This window comes from Monodon monoceros, unplaced genomic scaffold (assembly GCF_005190385.1).
Source record: "Monodon monoceros isolate NGI ecotype Baffin Bay Population unplaced genomic scaffold, NGI_Narwhal_1 Super_Scaffold_8, whole genome shotgun sequence".
Taxonomy (NCBI): Eukaryota; Metazoa; Chordata; class Mammalia; order Artiodactyla; family Monodontidae; genus Monodon; species Monodon monoceros.
Genome location: NW_021703785.1, coordinates 14,458,376 through 14,472,567, shown reverse-complemented (window position 1 = coordinate 14,472,567; position 14,192 = coordinate 14,458,376). Strand labels below are relative to the sequence as shown.

The window sequence follows — 14,192 nt, the reverse complement described above, 5'->3', positions numbered from 1 at the left end:
TGCTTTTTCACAGCTTTGCAATGGAGCGAATTGTTGAACTTCTAGAATTCGGGGGTTCATTATTTAAAATTTTGTCTCTCACTGTCACTTTTGCCTCACAGACTGAGCATATACAGGTTACACTACCACTGGAGAGCTATTCGGAGGGAAGAGTTCACTTTAAGACCTACATGAATTACTTCACAGCCGGTGCTCACTGGCTTACCATCATTTTCCTTCTTCTAGTAAACATCGCAGCTCAGGTAAGTAAGGACATTTATTTTGGTTTGTGCCCTCAACTTGATATATATGTACTATTTATACTGTATTTATTTTATTATTATTTTTAATATGTGTATTAAGAGATTTATTTCAAAGAATTGGCTCATGAGACTGTGGGATCTAGCTGGGTGAATATGAAATCAGTAAGGCAGGCCTGTGGGCTGATTCAGGCCGCTGACCCTGCAGTCTTGAGGCAGAATTTCTTCCTTTTCCAAGAATCCTCAGGTTTTCCTGTTAAGGCCTTTGACTGACTGGATGAGGCCCACCACATTGTTGAGGGTGATCTCCTTTACTTAAGTTGACTGACTGTAGATGTGAACCACATCTACAAAATACCTTCACAGCAACATCTAGCCGGGTGTTTGGTTGAATCACTGGAGACTGGCCTGGCCAAGCTGACACAGAAAACTGACCGTCACAGTACTTGTCAAGCGTTTTCCTTCAAAAAATCCTGACATTTACACTATTACTACTGCATTTTGCAGTCCACTTGGATTTGCATTGAAATGCGTTATCTGTGGGGAGCAAAATAAAAATAAGTGAGGCTTTCTGGTATCACATATGCATGATAGAGAGCTTTTAGGAAAGAAAGGATGTCTTTTAGAGATTTTAAAATGTCACATGCCCTTCCCTGACCTGTGGTTATCTGGGATGTGGGGCTTGCCCCTGACCTGAGCTGGAAGGACCGTCTCCGTTCTCTGGAGCCTTTCCATCACCCATTCTAGTGAGCGGGGTTTTGAGGGGGTCAGTAATGTCAGTGTTTGAGTGATTGTTGTTTCCTGCTCCAGGTTGCCTACGTCCTTCAGGATTGGTGAGTGATTCCTGGTCTGACCCAAAGTGCTGTAAAATCAAGAAGAAGCCGCAGTTTCCCACAGAGTCAGGGGGGGAGGTGGGGCTTGTTCAGCCCCCTCTTCTGATCCTCACGTCGTTTCCCCTGCTGTCATGATTCAAACTGAGTCTTTATAAGGTAGATGGACACAGGGCCTTGTGAGCTGGGAACCATTTTCCAGCATAAAACACATCTTCCAAATTGAGGGTTTGTTTTGTTTTGTTTTGCTTTGTTTTTTTGCGGTACGTGGGCCTCTCACTGTTGTGGCCTCTGCCGTTGCGGAGCACAGGCTCCGGATGCGCAGGCTCAGCGGCCACAGCTCACGGGCCCAGCCGCTCCACAGCATGTGAGATCTTCCTAGACTGGGGCACGAACCCATGTCCCCTGCATCGGCAGGCGGACTCTCAGCCACTGCGCCACCAGGGAAGCCCAAAATTGAGGGGTTTTTTTTGGTTGTTATTTATTTAAATTCTATCCATAGCACAATATTTTTTTTCTTCCGTGTTCCATAGGGCGAATGGACAGAGTACACTGTATGCCATGGTGTATGGAAAAGGAAACCTAATTGTGGTGCCTGATCCTGACTGGTACTTTACAGTTTATTCAGATGAAATCGAGTAATCTGGTCTATTATACAAGAGTCTGAGATGCTTACAATGAGCCTGTGTGAGCAACTAGGGCTTCCAGGAGTCATTTAGTAATGTCTTAGCGGGTTAAGAGCCTGAGTTGTATTTACTCTGTGAATTAATTAGAATGATTATTTGAAAAATCTACTAGAACAAAGAGGTTAAGTGAAGACTCTTCATTTGCTCTGTACTGGATTTTGGAAGTTAAACCAGGATTGCACATTCAGAAAATCAGCCACTATAGAAGTATGTGGCTATTGTCTATTCTAGTAAGTTGCTTTAGCTAAATCTTATCTCATTAGATGGATGGGCAAGAGGATTAGAAACAGATCCCTACCGTGTGGTTCAGATTGTTCCAATTCTGTCTGAATAAAACCTGGCTTTTATTGAACTTGGATGAATCCTTTGGCAGCAAGGGCCCCCAAACAAAGGCATTATTTCCTCACAGGTAGGCAAAGCCCCTTTTCGCCATACCGCTCATCTCTTGGGCTTCACTAATTACTTAAGAGGGAAGCTAAGCAGGGAGAAATCCAGTGTCTGGGAACTAGGACTGCTTCTCTTTCTTACCTTGAAATTACAATGTTATCGTGTCCGCAACTGTGTGATTAATTTACCATCTGTCTTGCTAGACTAATATTAACATGGCTCTCTGCTTTCAAAAGAGTGCTTAGAATATATGTAGTGTTACATACTTTTTAGAGGAAATACTCATCTAAAAAATATTCCCATGGGAAACCCTCATACAAGCTTTCTGCAGAGATAGAGTGTGATATCTTTGTAAGAACGCACTCATTGAAATATGGTGTTTATTGTGTTGATCTCTTGCTAAGAAACCTAAATCCATTAGTTGTTTACCTTCTGAATTGGTGGACTATGGGAACTTAAAGGAAGAAGAAAGGGAATCTTTTATACATTCACATAGGATGATGGGCTAAGGCAAATGTATGTTGATGGAATTCAGGAATTTGAGCAGCTTTCAGAGTTGAAATAAGCGACCTGTCAGCTGGAGGGGAGAAAAAAAGTACTTGATGGAACATTTATTATAGAAGTTATGTCCATTCTATTTAGCATTGTCAGTTCAAGAGATGTTAGGGCTATTTTAATTTTTATATGCATAGCAGGTACTGATTTATGTTGTTAATAAAATATAAGTTTAAGTGATTATGTTCATTTCCAGATGCTTCGCATTTCTATAAAACACTTAGAGATTAGTTGCTCATTTAATTGTATCATGTTAAAATATAATTTGTATTTTCTTGCAATTCAATTATTTAAGAGATTTTCTGCTTGCAACTTAATGTGATGTTTTCATACTCTTTAAAGCTACTTGGGCATGGAATTAACTACTTTATGTGGAATTAAATTTCGATGTAAATTTACCATTTACAAGGAAACGGTAAATCATTTCTCCTGTTCCCTGTTAGTTCATGATGGTACCAAAGCATTCCTCAATTTTAGATTATGGGACATGTTTTAATTAGTAAGATTTGAAATACGGAAAAAGGAAGATCAACTACTTTTTATGTGAATTTTTGCTCCGGACGCGCAGGCCCAGCGGCCATGGCTCACGGGCCTAGCCTCTCCACGGCATGTGGGATCTTCCCGGACCGGGGCACAAACCCGTGTCCCCTGCATCGGCAGGCGGACTCTCAACCACTGCGCCACCAGGGAAGCCCATCAACTACTTTTTATAATTTTCTTTCTTCTGAGTTTTTATTAGAACTTGTAATTGAATTAGGAAAGCATAGAATGAAATTGTGGTTTATACATGATTTTTTTTTCCCATGTGGTTTCTGTTTAATGAGAGGAACATAGTGATTTTTATATTCTTCCTTAAATGTATCTTGTGAATGTATTAAGCTGTTAAAAAATAATCCATTATATATATAAATTTATTCTATATTCTATTTATGAATTTATATATAAATTATATTTATAGAATAAAATACATAATATCTTTATAAACTGCCTGCCATGCTTTAGCATAATGGAAGGAAAGGCAGAGATCTTGTGCTGAATGATGTTTCTTTATTTCAGTTCTAACTGTAGGTACTGTCCTTTTCGGCATCACAAGATCTCTGTTGATATTCTGCGTTCTTGTTAATTCTTCACAAATTTGGCACAACAAAATGTTGGAGTCCATTTTGAGAGCTCCGGTATTGTTCTTTGATAGAAATCCAATAGGTAAGTCGGACACCAAGTTTCTCAGCATATATGTCTTGTTAATGCATTTAGTGCCTGATTACATTTGATATTTGAAATTGGAGGAGATTCTTGGGAGAAAATCACTGTGCACGTTGATCCATCTTGTACAAAAAGCTTTACTGATATTCTTTTCCTACCAGAGAAAATCTGAATATAAGATCATATAAGCTTTTATTCCAATTTATGTGTATGTGGAAAGATAAATGAACGTTCACTTTGCAGAATGATTTAGGAATCCATTTTTTGTGTGGTGTATGAAACACCCTACATTCGATACAAATGTGTTTCAATGTTGTTGAAGAGTTGCTAAAACGTTGGCTGTGTCACATAGTGTTAAGCTAGGTTGTCCCCTCGGAAGGAACTTCTTACAAAGAATCTCTACACGAGACAGGCTGTGTGTTTCTTTCTTTCATTTCCCATCCATTTCTGGGGTCACAGTGCTCTGACATGTGCCTATACTTTGAGGTTTACCTAAAATGGTAATGAGAGTGGTTCAAGATGGCAGAGTAGAAGGTCGTGTGCTTACTACCTCTTGTGAGAGCACCGTAATCACAACTAACTGCTGAACAATCATCGACAGGAAGACACTGGAACTCACCAAAAAAGATACCCCACATCCAAAGACAAAACAGAAGCCACAGTGAGATGGTAGGAGGGGCGCAATCACAGTAAAATCAAATCCCATTACCGCTGGGTGGGCGACTCACAAACTGGAGAACAGCTATAACACAGAAGTCCACCCACTGGAGTGAAGGTTCTAAGCCCTACGTCAGGCTTCCCAACCTGGGGGTCCAGCAATGGGAGCAAGAATCCCCAGAGAATCAGACTTTGAAAGCTAGCGGGATTTGACTGCAGGACTTCGATGGGATGGGGGAAACAGAGACTCTACACTTGGAGGGCACACACAAAGTAGTGTGCACAACAGGACCCAGGGGAAGGAGCAGTGACCCCATAGGAGACTGAACCAGACCTACCTGCTAGTGTTGGAGGGTCTCCTGCAGAGGCAGGGGGTGGCTATGGCTCACTGCAGGGACAAGGGCACTGGCAGCAGAAGTTCTGGGAAGTACTCATTGGTGAGAGCCCTCCTGGAGTCTGCCATTAGCCTCACCAAAGAGCCTGTAGTCTTCAGTGCTGTGTCGTCTCAGGCCAAACAACCAGCAGGGAGGGAACCCAGCCCTGCCAATCAGCAGACAAGCAGATTAAAGTTTTACTGAGCTCTACCCACCCCCAGTCCCTCCCATCAGGAAACTTGCACAAGCCTCTTAAATAGCCTCATCCACCAGAGGGCAGACAGCAGAAGCAAGAGCTACAATCCTGCAGCCTGTGGAACGAAAACCACAATCATAGAAATGTAGACAAAATGAAAAGGCAGAGGACTATATCCCAGATGAAGGAACAAGATAAAACCCCAGAGAAACAGCTAAATGAAGTGGAGATAGGCAACCTTCCAGAAAAAGAATTCAGAATAATGGTAGTGAAGATGATCCAGGACCTTGGAAAAAGAATGGAGGCAACGATTAAGAAGATGCAAGAAATATTTAACAAAGACCTAGAAGAATTAAAGAACAAACAAACAGAGATGGACAATACAATAACAGATGAAAAACACACTAGAAGGAATCAATAGTAGAATAACTGACGCAGAAGAACGGATAAGTGACCTGGAAGACAGAATGGTGGGAATCACTGCTACAGAACAGAATAAAGAAAAGAGAAATGAAGACGGCCTAAGAGACCTCTGGGACAACATTAAACACACCAACATTCGCATTATAGGGGACCCAGAAGGAGAAGAGAGGGGGAAAGGACCTGAGAAAATATTCAAAGAGATTATAGTCAAAAACTTCCCTAGCATGAGAAAGGAAATAGCCACCCAAGTCCAGGAAGCACAGAGAGTCCCAAGCAGGATAAACCCAAGCAGAAACATGCCGAGACACATAGTAATCAAACGGACAAAAATTAATTCAAAGAAAAATTATTAAAAGCAACATGGGGAAAACGACAAATAACATACAAGGGAACTCCCGTAAGGTTAACAGCTGATTTCTCAGGAGAAACTCTGCAAGCCAAGAGGGAGTGACATGATATATTTAAAGTGATGAAAGGGAAGAACTTCAACCAAGAATACTCTACCCAGCAAGGATCCCATTCAGATTCTACGGAGAAATCAAAAGTGTTACAAACAAGCAAAAGCTAAGAGAATTCAGCACCACCAAATCAGCTCTACAACAAATGCTAAGTGGGAAACACAAGAGAAGAAAAGGACCTACAAAAACAAACCGCCCAAAATTAAGAAAATGGTAATAGAAACATACATATTGGCAATTACCTTAAATGTGAATGGATTAAATGCTCCAACCAAAAGACACAGGCTCACTGAATGGATACAAAAACAAGACTGTAGACAGTATATATTCTGTCTACAAGAGACCCACTTCAGATCTAGGGACACATACAGACTGAAAGTGAGGGGATGGAAAAAGATATTCCATGCAAGTGGAAATCACAAGAAAACTGGAGTAGCAATACTCCTATCAGATAGAATAGACTTTAAAATAAAAAATGTTACAAGAGACAAGGAAGGACCCTATATAATGATCAAGGGATCAATCCAAGAAGATATAACAATTATAAATATATATGCACCCAACATAGGAGCACCTCAATACATAAGGCAAATGCTAACAGCTATAAAAGAGGAAATCGACAGTAACACAATAATAGTGGGGACTTTAACACCTCACTTACAGCAATGGACAGATCATCAAGACAGAAAATTAATAAGGAAACACAAGCTTTAAATGACACAATAGACCAGATTTAATTGATATTTATGGGATATTCCACCCGAAAACAGCAGATTACACTTTCTCAAGTGCACACGGAACATTCTCCAGGATAGATCACATCTTGGGTCACAAATCAAGCCTCAGTAAATTTAAGAAAATCGAAATCGTATCGAGCATCTTTTCTGACCACAGTGCTATGAAATTAGAAATAAATTACAGGAAGAAGACCATAATGAATGTGAACAAGGGGAGGCTAAACAATATGCTACTAAATAACCAAGAGATCACTAAAGAAATTCAAGAGGAATTCAAAAAATACCTAGAGACAAACTACAGTGAAAACATGATGATCCAAAACCCATGGGATGCAGCAAAAGCAGTTCTAAGAGGGAAGTTTATAGCAATATAATTCTACTGCAAGAAACATGAAAAATCTCAAATAAACAACCTAACCTTACACCTAAAGGAACTAGAGAAAGAAGAACAAACAAAACCCAAAGTTAATAGAAGGAAAGAAATCATAAAGATCAGAGCAGAAGTAAATGAAATAGAAACAAAGAAAACAGTAACAAAGATCAATGAAGCTAAAAGCTGGTTCTTTGAGAAGATAAACAAAATTGATAAATCTTTAGCCAGACTCATCAAGAAAAAGAGGGAGAGGACTCAAATCAATAAAATTAGAAATGAAAAAGGAGAAGTTACAACGGACACCACAGAAATACAAAGCATCATAAGAGACTACTACAGGCAACTCTGTGCCAATAAAATGGGCAACCTGGATGAAATGGACAAATTCTTAGAAAGGTATAACCTTCCAAGACTGAACCAGGAAGAAATAGAAAATATGAACAGACCAATCACAAGTAATGAAATTGAAACTAAGATTAAAAAATCTTCCAACAGATGGCTTCCCAGGTGAATTCTATCAAACATTTAGAGAAGAGCTAACACCCATCCTTCTCAAACTCTTCCAAAAAAGTTGCAGAGGAAGGAACACTCCCAAACTCATTCTACAAGGCCACCATCACCCTGATACCAAAACCAAAGATACTATAAAAAAAGAAAATTACAGACCAATATCACTGATGAATATAGATGCAAAAATCCTCAACAAAATACTAGCAAACAGAATCCAACAACACGTTAAAAGGATCATACACTGTGTCAAGTGGGATTTATCCCAGGGGTGCAAAGATCCTTCAATATATGCAAATCAATCAATGTAATACACCATATTAACAAATTGAAGTATAAAAACCATATGATCATCTCAATAGATGCAGAAAAAGCTTTTGACAAAATCCAACACCCATTTATGATAAAAACTCTCCAGAAAGTGGGCATAGAGGGAACCTACCACAACATAATAAAGGCCATATATGACAAACCTACAGCCAGCAATCATACTCAATGGGGAAAAGCTGAAAGCATTTTCTCTAAGATCAGGAACAAGACAAGGATGTCCACTCTTGCCACTATTATTCAACATAGTTTTGGAAATCCTAGCCATGGCAATCAGAGAAGAAAAAGAAATAAAAGGAATACAAATTGGAAAGAAGAAGTAAAACTGTCACTGTTTGCAGATGTCATGATACTATACATAGAAAGTCCTAAAGATGCCACCAGAAAACTACTAGAGCTAAGCAATGAATTTGGTAAAGTTGCAGGATACAAAATTAATGCATAGAGATTTCTTGCATTCCTATACACTAACAACAAAAGATCAGAAAGAGAAATTAAAGAAACAATCCGATTCACCATTGCAACGAAAGGAATAAAATACCTAGGAATAAACCTACCTAAGGAGGTAAAAGACCTGTACTCAGAAAACTATAAGACACTGATGAAAGAAATCAAAGATGATACAAACAGATGGAGAGATATACCATGTTCTTGGATTGGAAGAATCAATATTGTGAAAATGACTGTACTACCCAAAGCAATCTACAGATTCAGTGCAATCCCTATCAAGTTACCAATGGCATTTTTTAAAAAAATAAATTTTATTTATTTATTTATTTGGCTGCGTCGGGTCTTCGTTTCTATGCGAGGGCTTTCTCTAGTTGCGGCGAGCAGGGGCCACTCTTCATTGCGGTGCACGGGCCTCTCATTGTCGCGGCCTCTCCTGTTGCGGAGCACAGGCTCCAGATGCACAGGCTCAGTAGTTGTGGCTCACGGGCCCAGTTGCTCCGTGGCATGTGGGATCTTCCCAGACCAGGGCTCGAACCTGTGTCCCCTGCATTGGCAGGCAGATTCTCAACCACTGCACCACCAGGGAAGCCCACCAAGGGCATTTTTTACAGAACTAGAACAAAACATCTTAAAGTTTATATGGAGACAAAAAAGACCCCACATAGCCAAAGCAATCTTGAGGGGAAAAAACGGAGCTGGAGGAATCAGACTCCCTGACTTCAGACTATACTACAAAGCTACAGTAATCAAGACAATATGGTACTGGCACAAAAAACAGAAATATAGATCAATAGAACAGGATAGAATGCCCAGAGGTAAACCCATGCACCTATGGTCAACTAATCTATGACAAAGGAGGCAAGGATAGACAATGGAGAAAATACAGTCTCTTCAGTAAGTGGTGCTGGGAAAATTGGACAGCTACATGTTAAAGAATGAAATTAGAACACGCCCTAACACCATACACAAAAATACACTCAGAATGGATTAGAGACCTAAATGTGAGACCAGACACTATAAACCTGTTAGAGGAAAACATAGGAAGAACACTCTTTGACATAAATCACAGCAAGATTTTTTTTGACCCACGTCCTAGAATAATGGAAATAAAAGAAAAATAAACGGGAGCTAATGAAACTGAAAAGCTTTTGCACAGCAAAGAAAGCTATAAACAAGATGAAAAAACAACCCTCAGAATGGGAGAAAATATTTGCAAACGAACCAACGGACAAAGGATTAATCTCCAAAATATATAAACAGCTCATGCAGCTCAATATCAAAACAACAAACAACCCAATCAAAAAATGGGATGAAGACCTAAGTAGACATTTCTGCAAAGAAGACGTACAGATGGCCAAGAGGCACATAAAAAGCTGCTCAACATCACTAATTATTAGAGAAATGCAAATCAAAAGTACAATGAGGTATCACCTCACACTAGTTAGAATGGGCATCATCAGAAAATCTACAAACAACAAATGCTGGACAGGGTGTGGTGAAAAGGGAACCCTGTTGCACTCTTGGTGGGAATGTAAATTGATACAGCCACTATGGAGAACAGTATTGAGGTTCCTTAAAAAACTAAAAATAGAATTACCATATGACCCAGCAATCCCACTACTGGGTATATACCCAGAGAAAACCGTAATTCACAAAGACACATGCACCCCAATGTTCACTGCAGCACTCTTTACAATATCCAGGTCATGGAAGCAACCTAAGTGTCCATCGACAGACAAATGGATAAAGAAGATGTGGTACATATATACAATGGAATATTACTCAGTCATAAAAAGGAATGAAATTGGGTCATTTGTGTGGATGGACCTAGAGACTGTTATACAGTGTGAAGCAAATCAGAAAGAGAGAAACAAATATATATTAAAGCATATATGAGGAACCTAGAAAAATGATACAGATGAACTGGTTTGCAAGGCAGAAATAGAGACATAGATGTAGAGAACAAACGTATGGACACCAAGGGGGTAAAGCGGGGGGCGGGGGGAGGGTGGGATGAATTGAGAGATTGGGATTGACACTAATACATATAAAGTAGATAACTAATAAGAACCTGTTGTATAGCACAGGGAACTCTTCTTCTCTGTATGGTAGAAACTAATACAACATTGTAAAACAACTATACTCCAATTAAAAAAAGAAATCTTTAGTGACTGTTTACCATACGCCAAGCACTGTGCAGAGAGCGGCCTGAGAATTGATTGAGCAGCATCTTGGTCTGGGAGAAGCTCTGCATCCACAGAAGGAGAGAAGCCATGGTGTGAAGTGCCTGCCATCCTAGGAGAAAAGGGTAAAGAGAACGTCTTCTGGAAGTTCATGGAATGATGCTAGATTTGGCAGCTGCCTGGAGATGATAGGGTTTGGACTCCACTTTCAGAGAAGAACAAGATACCGTTGTGGAGGAAGCTGCCAACAGGAGCTTAGAATCAGGGCCTTTAAGTACGGGGTATCCTAAGGAGTAGTATGATGTTAAATTCATTAAATTCGTACGTTCTGACGTTAAAAAAAATAAATAAAATGGTAATAAAAATGAATTAAGATATAAGATTGGTAAAATGTAAACATCCTCTTCAATAAAATTAGCTCTATAGTTTTACCGTGGACTTTTGGTGGCATGTAAGAGGCTTTGTGGCATGTAGCAGGCGGATCTTCGGTAGTAAGTTTCTTGATCTGAGTGTCCCTCTAGGTTTCCCACTGGTTGCTTCCTCCACCCTGAGGCCTTCCACCTGTCTTGCTTCGGAAGGTAGCCTCCTGACCTGGGTTCCTATGAAGAGTTAGTTCATCAGCATACATGCCCACTCTGTTCAGTTGTTTAGACTCGTGATAAGGCCCAGAGTGGCTTTGTTTTTGCAGGTGATGATTGATAGCAACTGTCAAGGCAGGGATGTGGGCTGGAAGGAAGATGGGAGTGGCCTTGGCCTGGCCATCAACTAGCTACGTGACCGAGGCCAAAGCAGATAGATACTCTTGGACACGCACATCTCAAGGCAGGATGTTGTCTGCCTTGGTTTAAAAGTATGGACTCTGGGGCTTCCCTGGTGGCGCAGTGGTTGAGAGTACGCCTGCCGATGCGGGGGACACGGGTTCGTGCCCTGGTCCGGGAGGATCCCACATGCCGCGGAGCGGCTGGGCCCATGAGCCATGGCCACGGAGCCTGTGCGTCCGGACCCTGTGCTCTGCAATGGGAGAGGCCACAACTGAGAGGCCCGTGTACCGTAAAAGTATGGACTCTGGAGCCAACTGCCTGAGTTCAATCCTAGTTCTGGTTACTAATAGTGATAGCTGGTTATAGTTATGTTAATACTTACATGCTAGTTACTTAAATTCTCTGTTTCTCGGTTTTTTTATCTGTAAAATGGGGATACTACTCACACCTACCTTATCTATATCTTATATTGTAGACATTAAGCAGGTTCATACAGTCACAGTGCTTAGAATGTGGTCAGTGCCTAATGAATCTTCGTGACACTGACTACGTGGTGTCTGGGAACGTCCTCTCCTGTGAAATGGGAACAACTGCTGCTCCTCCTGTTTCACAAGACTGTCGTGAGGGTTAAATGAGACTGTTGAGGGCAGCATCTTGTGTAGATTTATTCAGCACATGTTGTCTAGTCCAGGCCCCGTGTGGAGCACAGGATGGTGAACCACAGAGGCCCACACAGATCTCGTCTTATGAAGCCGTGGAGAGAAAGCAGTTGGAGGAGTACATGCTATTACAGCTGTGAAGTCCCTCCACTTTGTCAGTTAATGTGAAAACTACAGCCATAAAGTTGGGAGCATTAAGTGGGACTGGATGTCTGTTATCACAGCCTCTGAGTGCTGGTGACCAGTTAACCAGGCTCTTCATGTTCAAGACCTGTAGGCTTCTCCAGACGCTGAGTTGTTATTCAAGGATTTGGGAACAATCTTCGAGGTCACTAATCAGAGCAGCCAGCACACTAGTGTTATCTTGCCTCCCCCTCCTGTATCTATTAGCGGGACTTCATTCCTTCAAGAAAATACAAGCCAAAATAAGTACTGTAAACACAGGCCTAGTCAGCCCAGAAGGTTTAGGGGTCATGAATTATTTACTCTTTAGTAAATAGATTAAATCTATTTAATCTACTCTTTAGTGGTAGATTAAATTGAACGCTTCCCTGTAGCTTATTTTCAAAAGTGGAATTTGGACTAGATTATTTATGGTCGGCTTTGGTTCTGGTATGGGATGTCATGAAGAGAAAACCACATATGTTGGTTCTGTGGAAGCTGTGTTTCACGGAATCAGACTATCCAAGCTTCCAAGTTCTGTTGTCTGTCAGTCAAGGAAGAGAAACTGTCAAACACCTAATACGTTTCCCTGGGATTTAGTTTTATATTCAGGATGAATCTTGGCACTTATTTGGGTTAAATATTTGATACCTGATAGTTTTACCTTATAAACTCCAGGCCCTTAAGAAGTAAAGAGGAGTAATTGATCCATTGTAACATATCAGTAGACATTTAAAAACTATTATTGGACAGAGAGTTGGGATGTAGGTGGAGATGTTGCTTAGTTGCCTGAAGGCCTCTTGCTGCTGACTACCAGAACTTGGTGGTGTTTCCACTGACGGTTTCCTAAATCCTGTTGCTCTATTTCAAGACATTCTTTAGGCTGCCACCATACTGATGGCCTGTTCTAACAGCAAAGACTAAGAAAATGCGGAGCGCCCTGACTTCCGCAGCTCCCTCTCCCGTTCTCAGGCTCGTCCAAGCTGAATGAGTTTGTGTAAGGTGATGCAGGAAGTCCAGGCTGGCCTGCCTGCCTTAGTGGCTCCCTCATGCACGCAGGGATCCTTTTCAGCCTGGTGACCGTCTTCGCGTTCCACTGAACACCCTCTCCATTGGACCCATTTTGCCCCATCCCCTTGCACGGTACCTGGAAGGTTCAGGTATATTTTTTTTGCCCCTTTGGAGGGACTCCACTCTTTTTTTCCATTGGCTGATTGGACGTAGATCCCATTTCTCACCAGGACAATGGATCTTTTATTGTCCTCCCTGCCCCACCACATTCCACTGGACTCAGAGACTGGCCTTGACCCAGGACTCCTGGATTCTGAATCTCTGCAATGGCTGATTCTAATCAAAAGAATTATGTTCTAGAACCGTTAGTGAAGCTAGCTGTGGGCCCATATAAACAAGTTCACAATATCAAAGAGTTCACGAAACACATCTGTTCTGACTTACCCTCAAGGTCAGGTGTGGCCTAGTATGGGGTCTTTTTTTGCTGGTGCCTAACACCACTTTGTGGTAAAGAATGGGGCTCAAAAAGACACATACTACATCATGGCGAACCTCAAAAACATTACACTGAGTGAAAAAAGTCAGACCGAGAGACCACATTATTGTACGATTCCATTTGGATGTTATGTCCTGAAAAAGCAAATTTATAGAGAAAGAAAGTAGATTAGTGGTTGCCTGAGGCTGGGAGTGGGAATAAGGAGTCCTGTAAATGGCACAAGGGATCTTACTGTGGGCATAAAAATGTCTTAAAACTGATTTTTGGTGATGGTTGCATCACTCAGTAAAGTTACAAAAATTCATTGAATTGTACACCTGAAATGGGCGAATTTCATGAGATGTAAAATATACCTCAATAAAAATATACTTCGGTATTTTATATGTAAATATACCTTTTTTTTGTTGTTTAAAAAAAAAATAAGGCCCAGATTAGACATGGGAACTTCCAACTTTTAAATTACAGTTTGGTTATAAGTAAGCAGAGGAGTCCTGGGTATGGGTCAGGTGTTAGAATTC

General features: G+C 40.8%; 1 protein-coding gene and 1 pseudogene across 3 annotated transcripts in view; both read left to right on the top strand.

Moving 5' to 3' along the window:
• LOC114888407 overlaps positions 1-14,192 on the top strand; it is a 130,736-nt pseudogene that overhangs the window by 34,133 nt on the left and 82,411 nt on the right.
• The window catches only part of LOC114888177 (multidrug resistance-associated protein 4-like), a 35,450-nt gene continuing 22,900 nt past the window's right edge, over positions 1,643-14,192 (top strand). For 2 of the 3 annotated variants that reach the window (XM_029210160.1, XM_029210158.1), the window contains exons 1-2: positions 1,977-2,164; positions 3,754-3,900. In XM_029210160.1, coding sequence (XP_029065993.1) covers positions 2,113-2,164; positions 3,754-3,900 — 199 coding nt within the window. In that variant the 5' untranslated portion in view covers positions 1,977-2,112. Of the gene's footprint in view, positions 1,678-1,976; positions 2,165-3,753; positions 3,901-14,192 lie in introns of those variants that run through there. The other variant, XM_029210159.1, reaches the window with a different exon arrangement.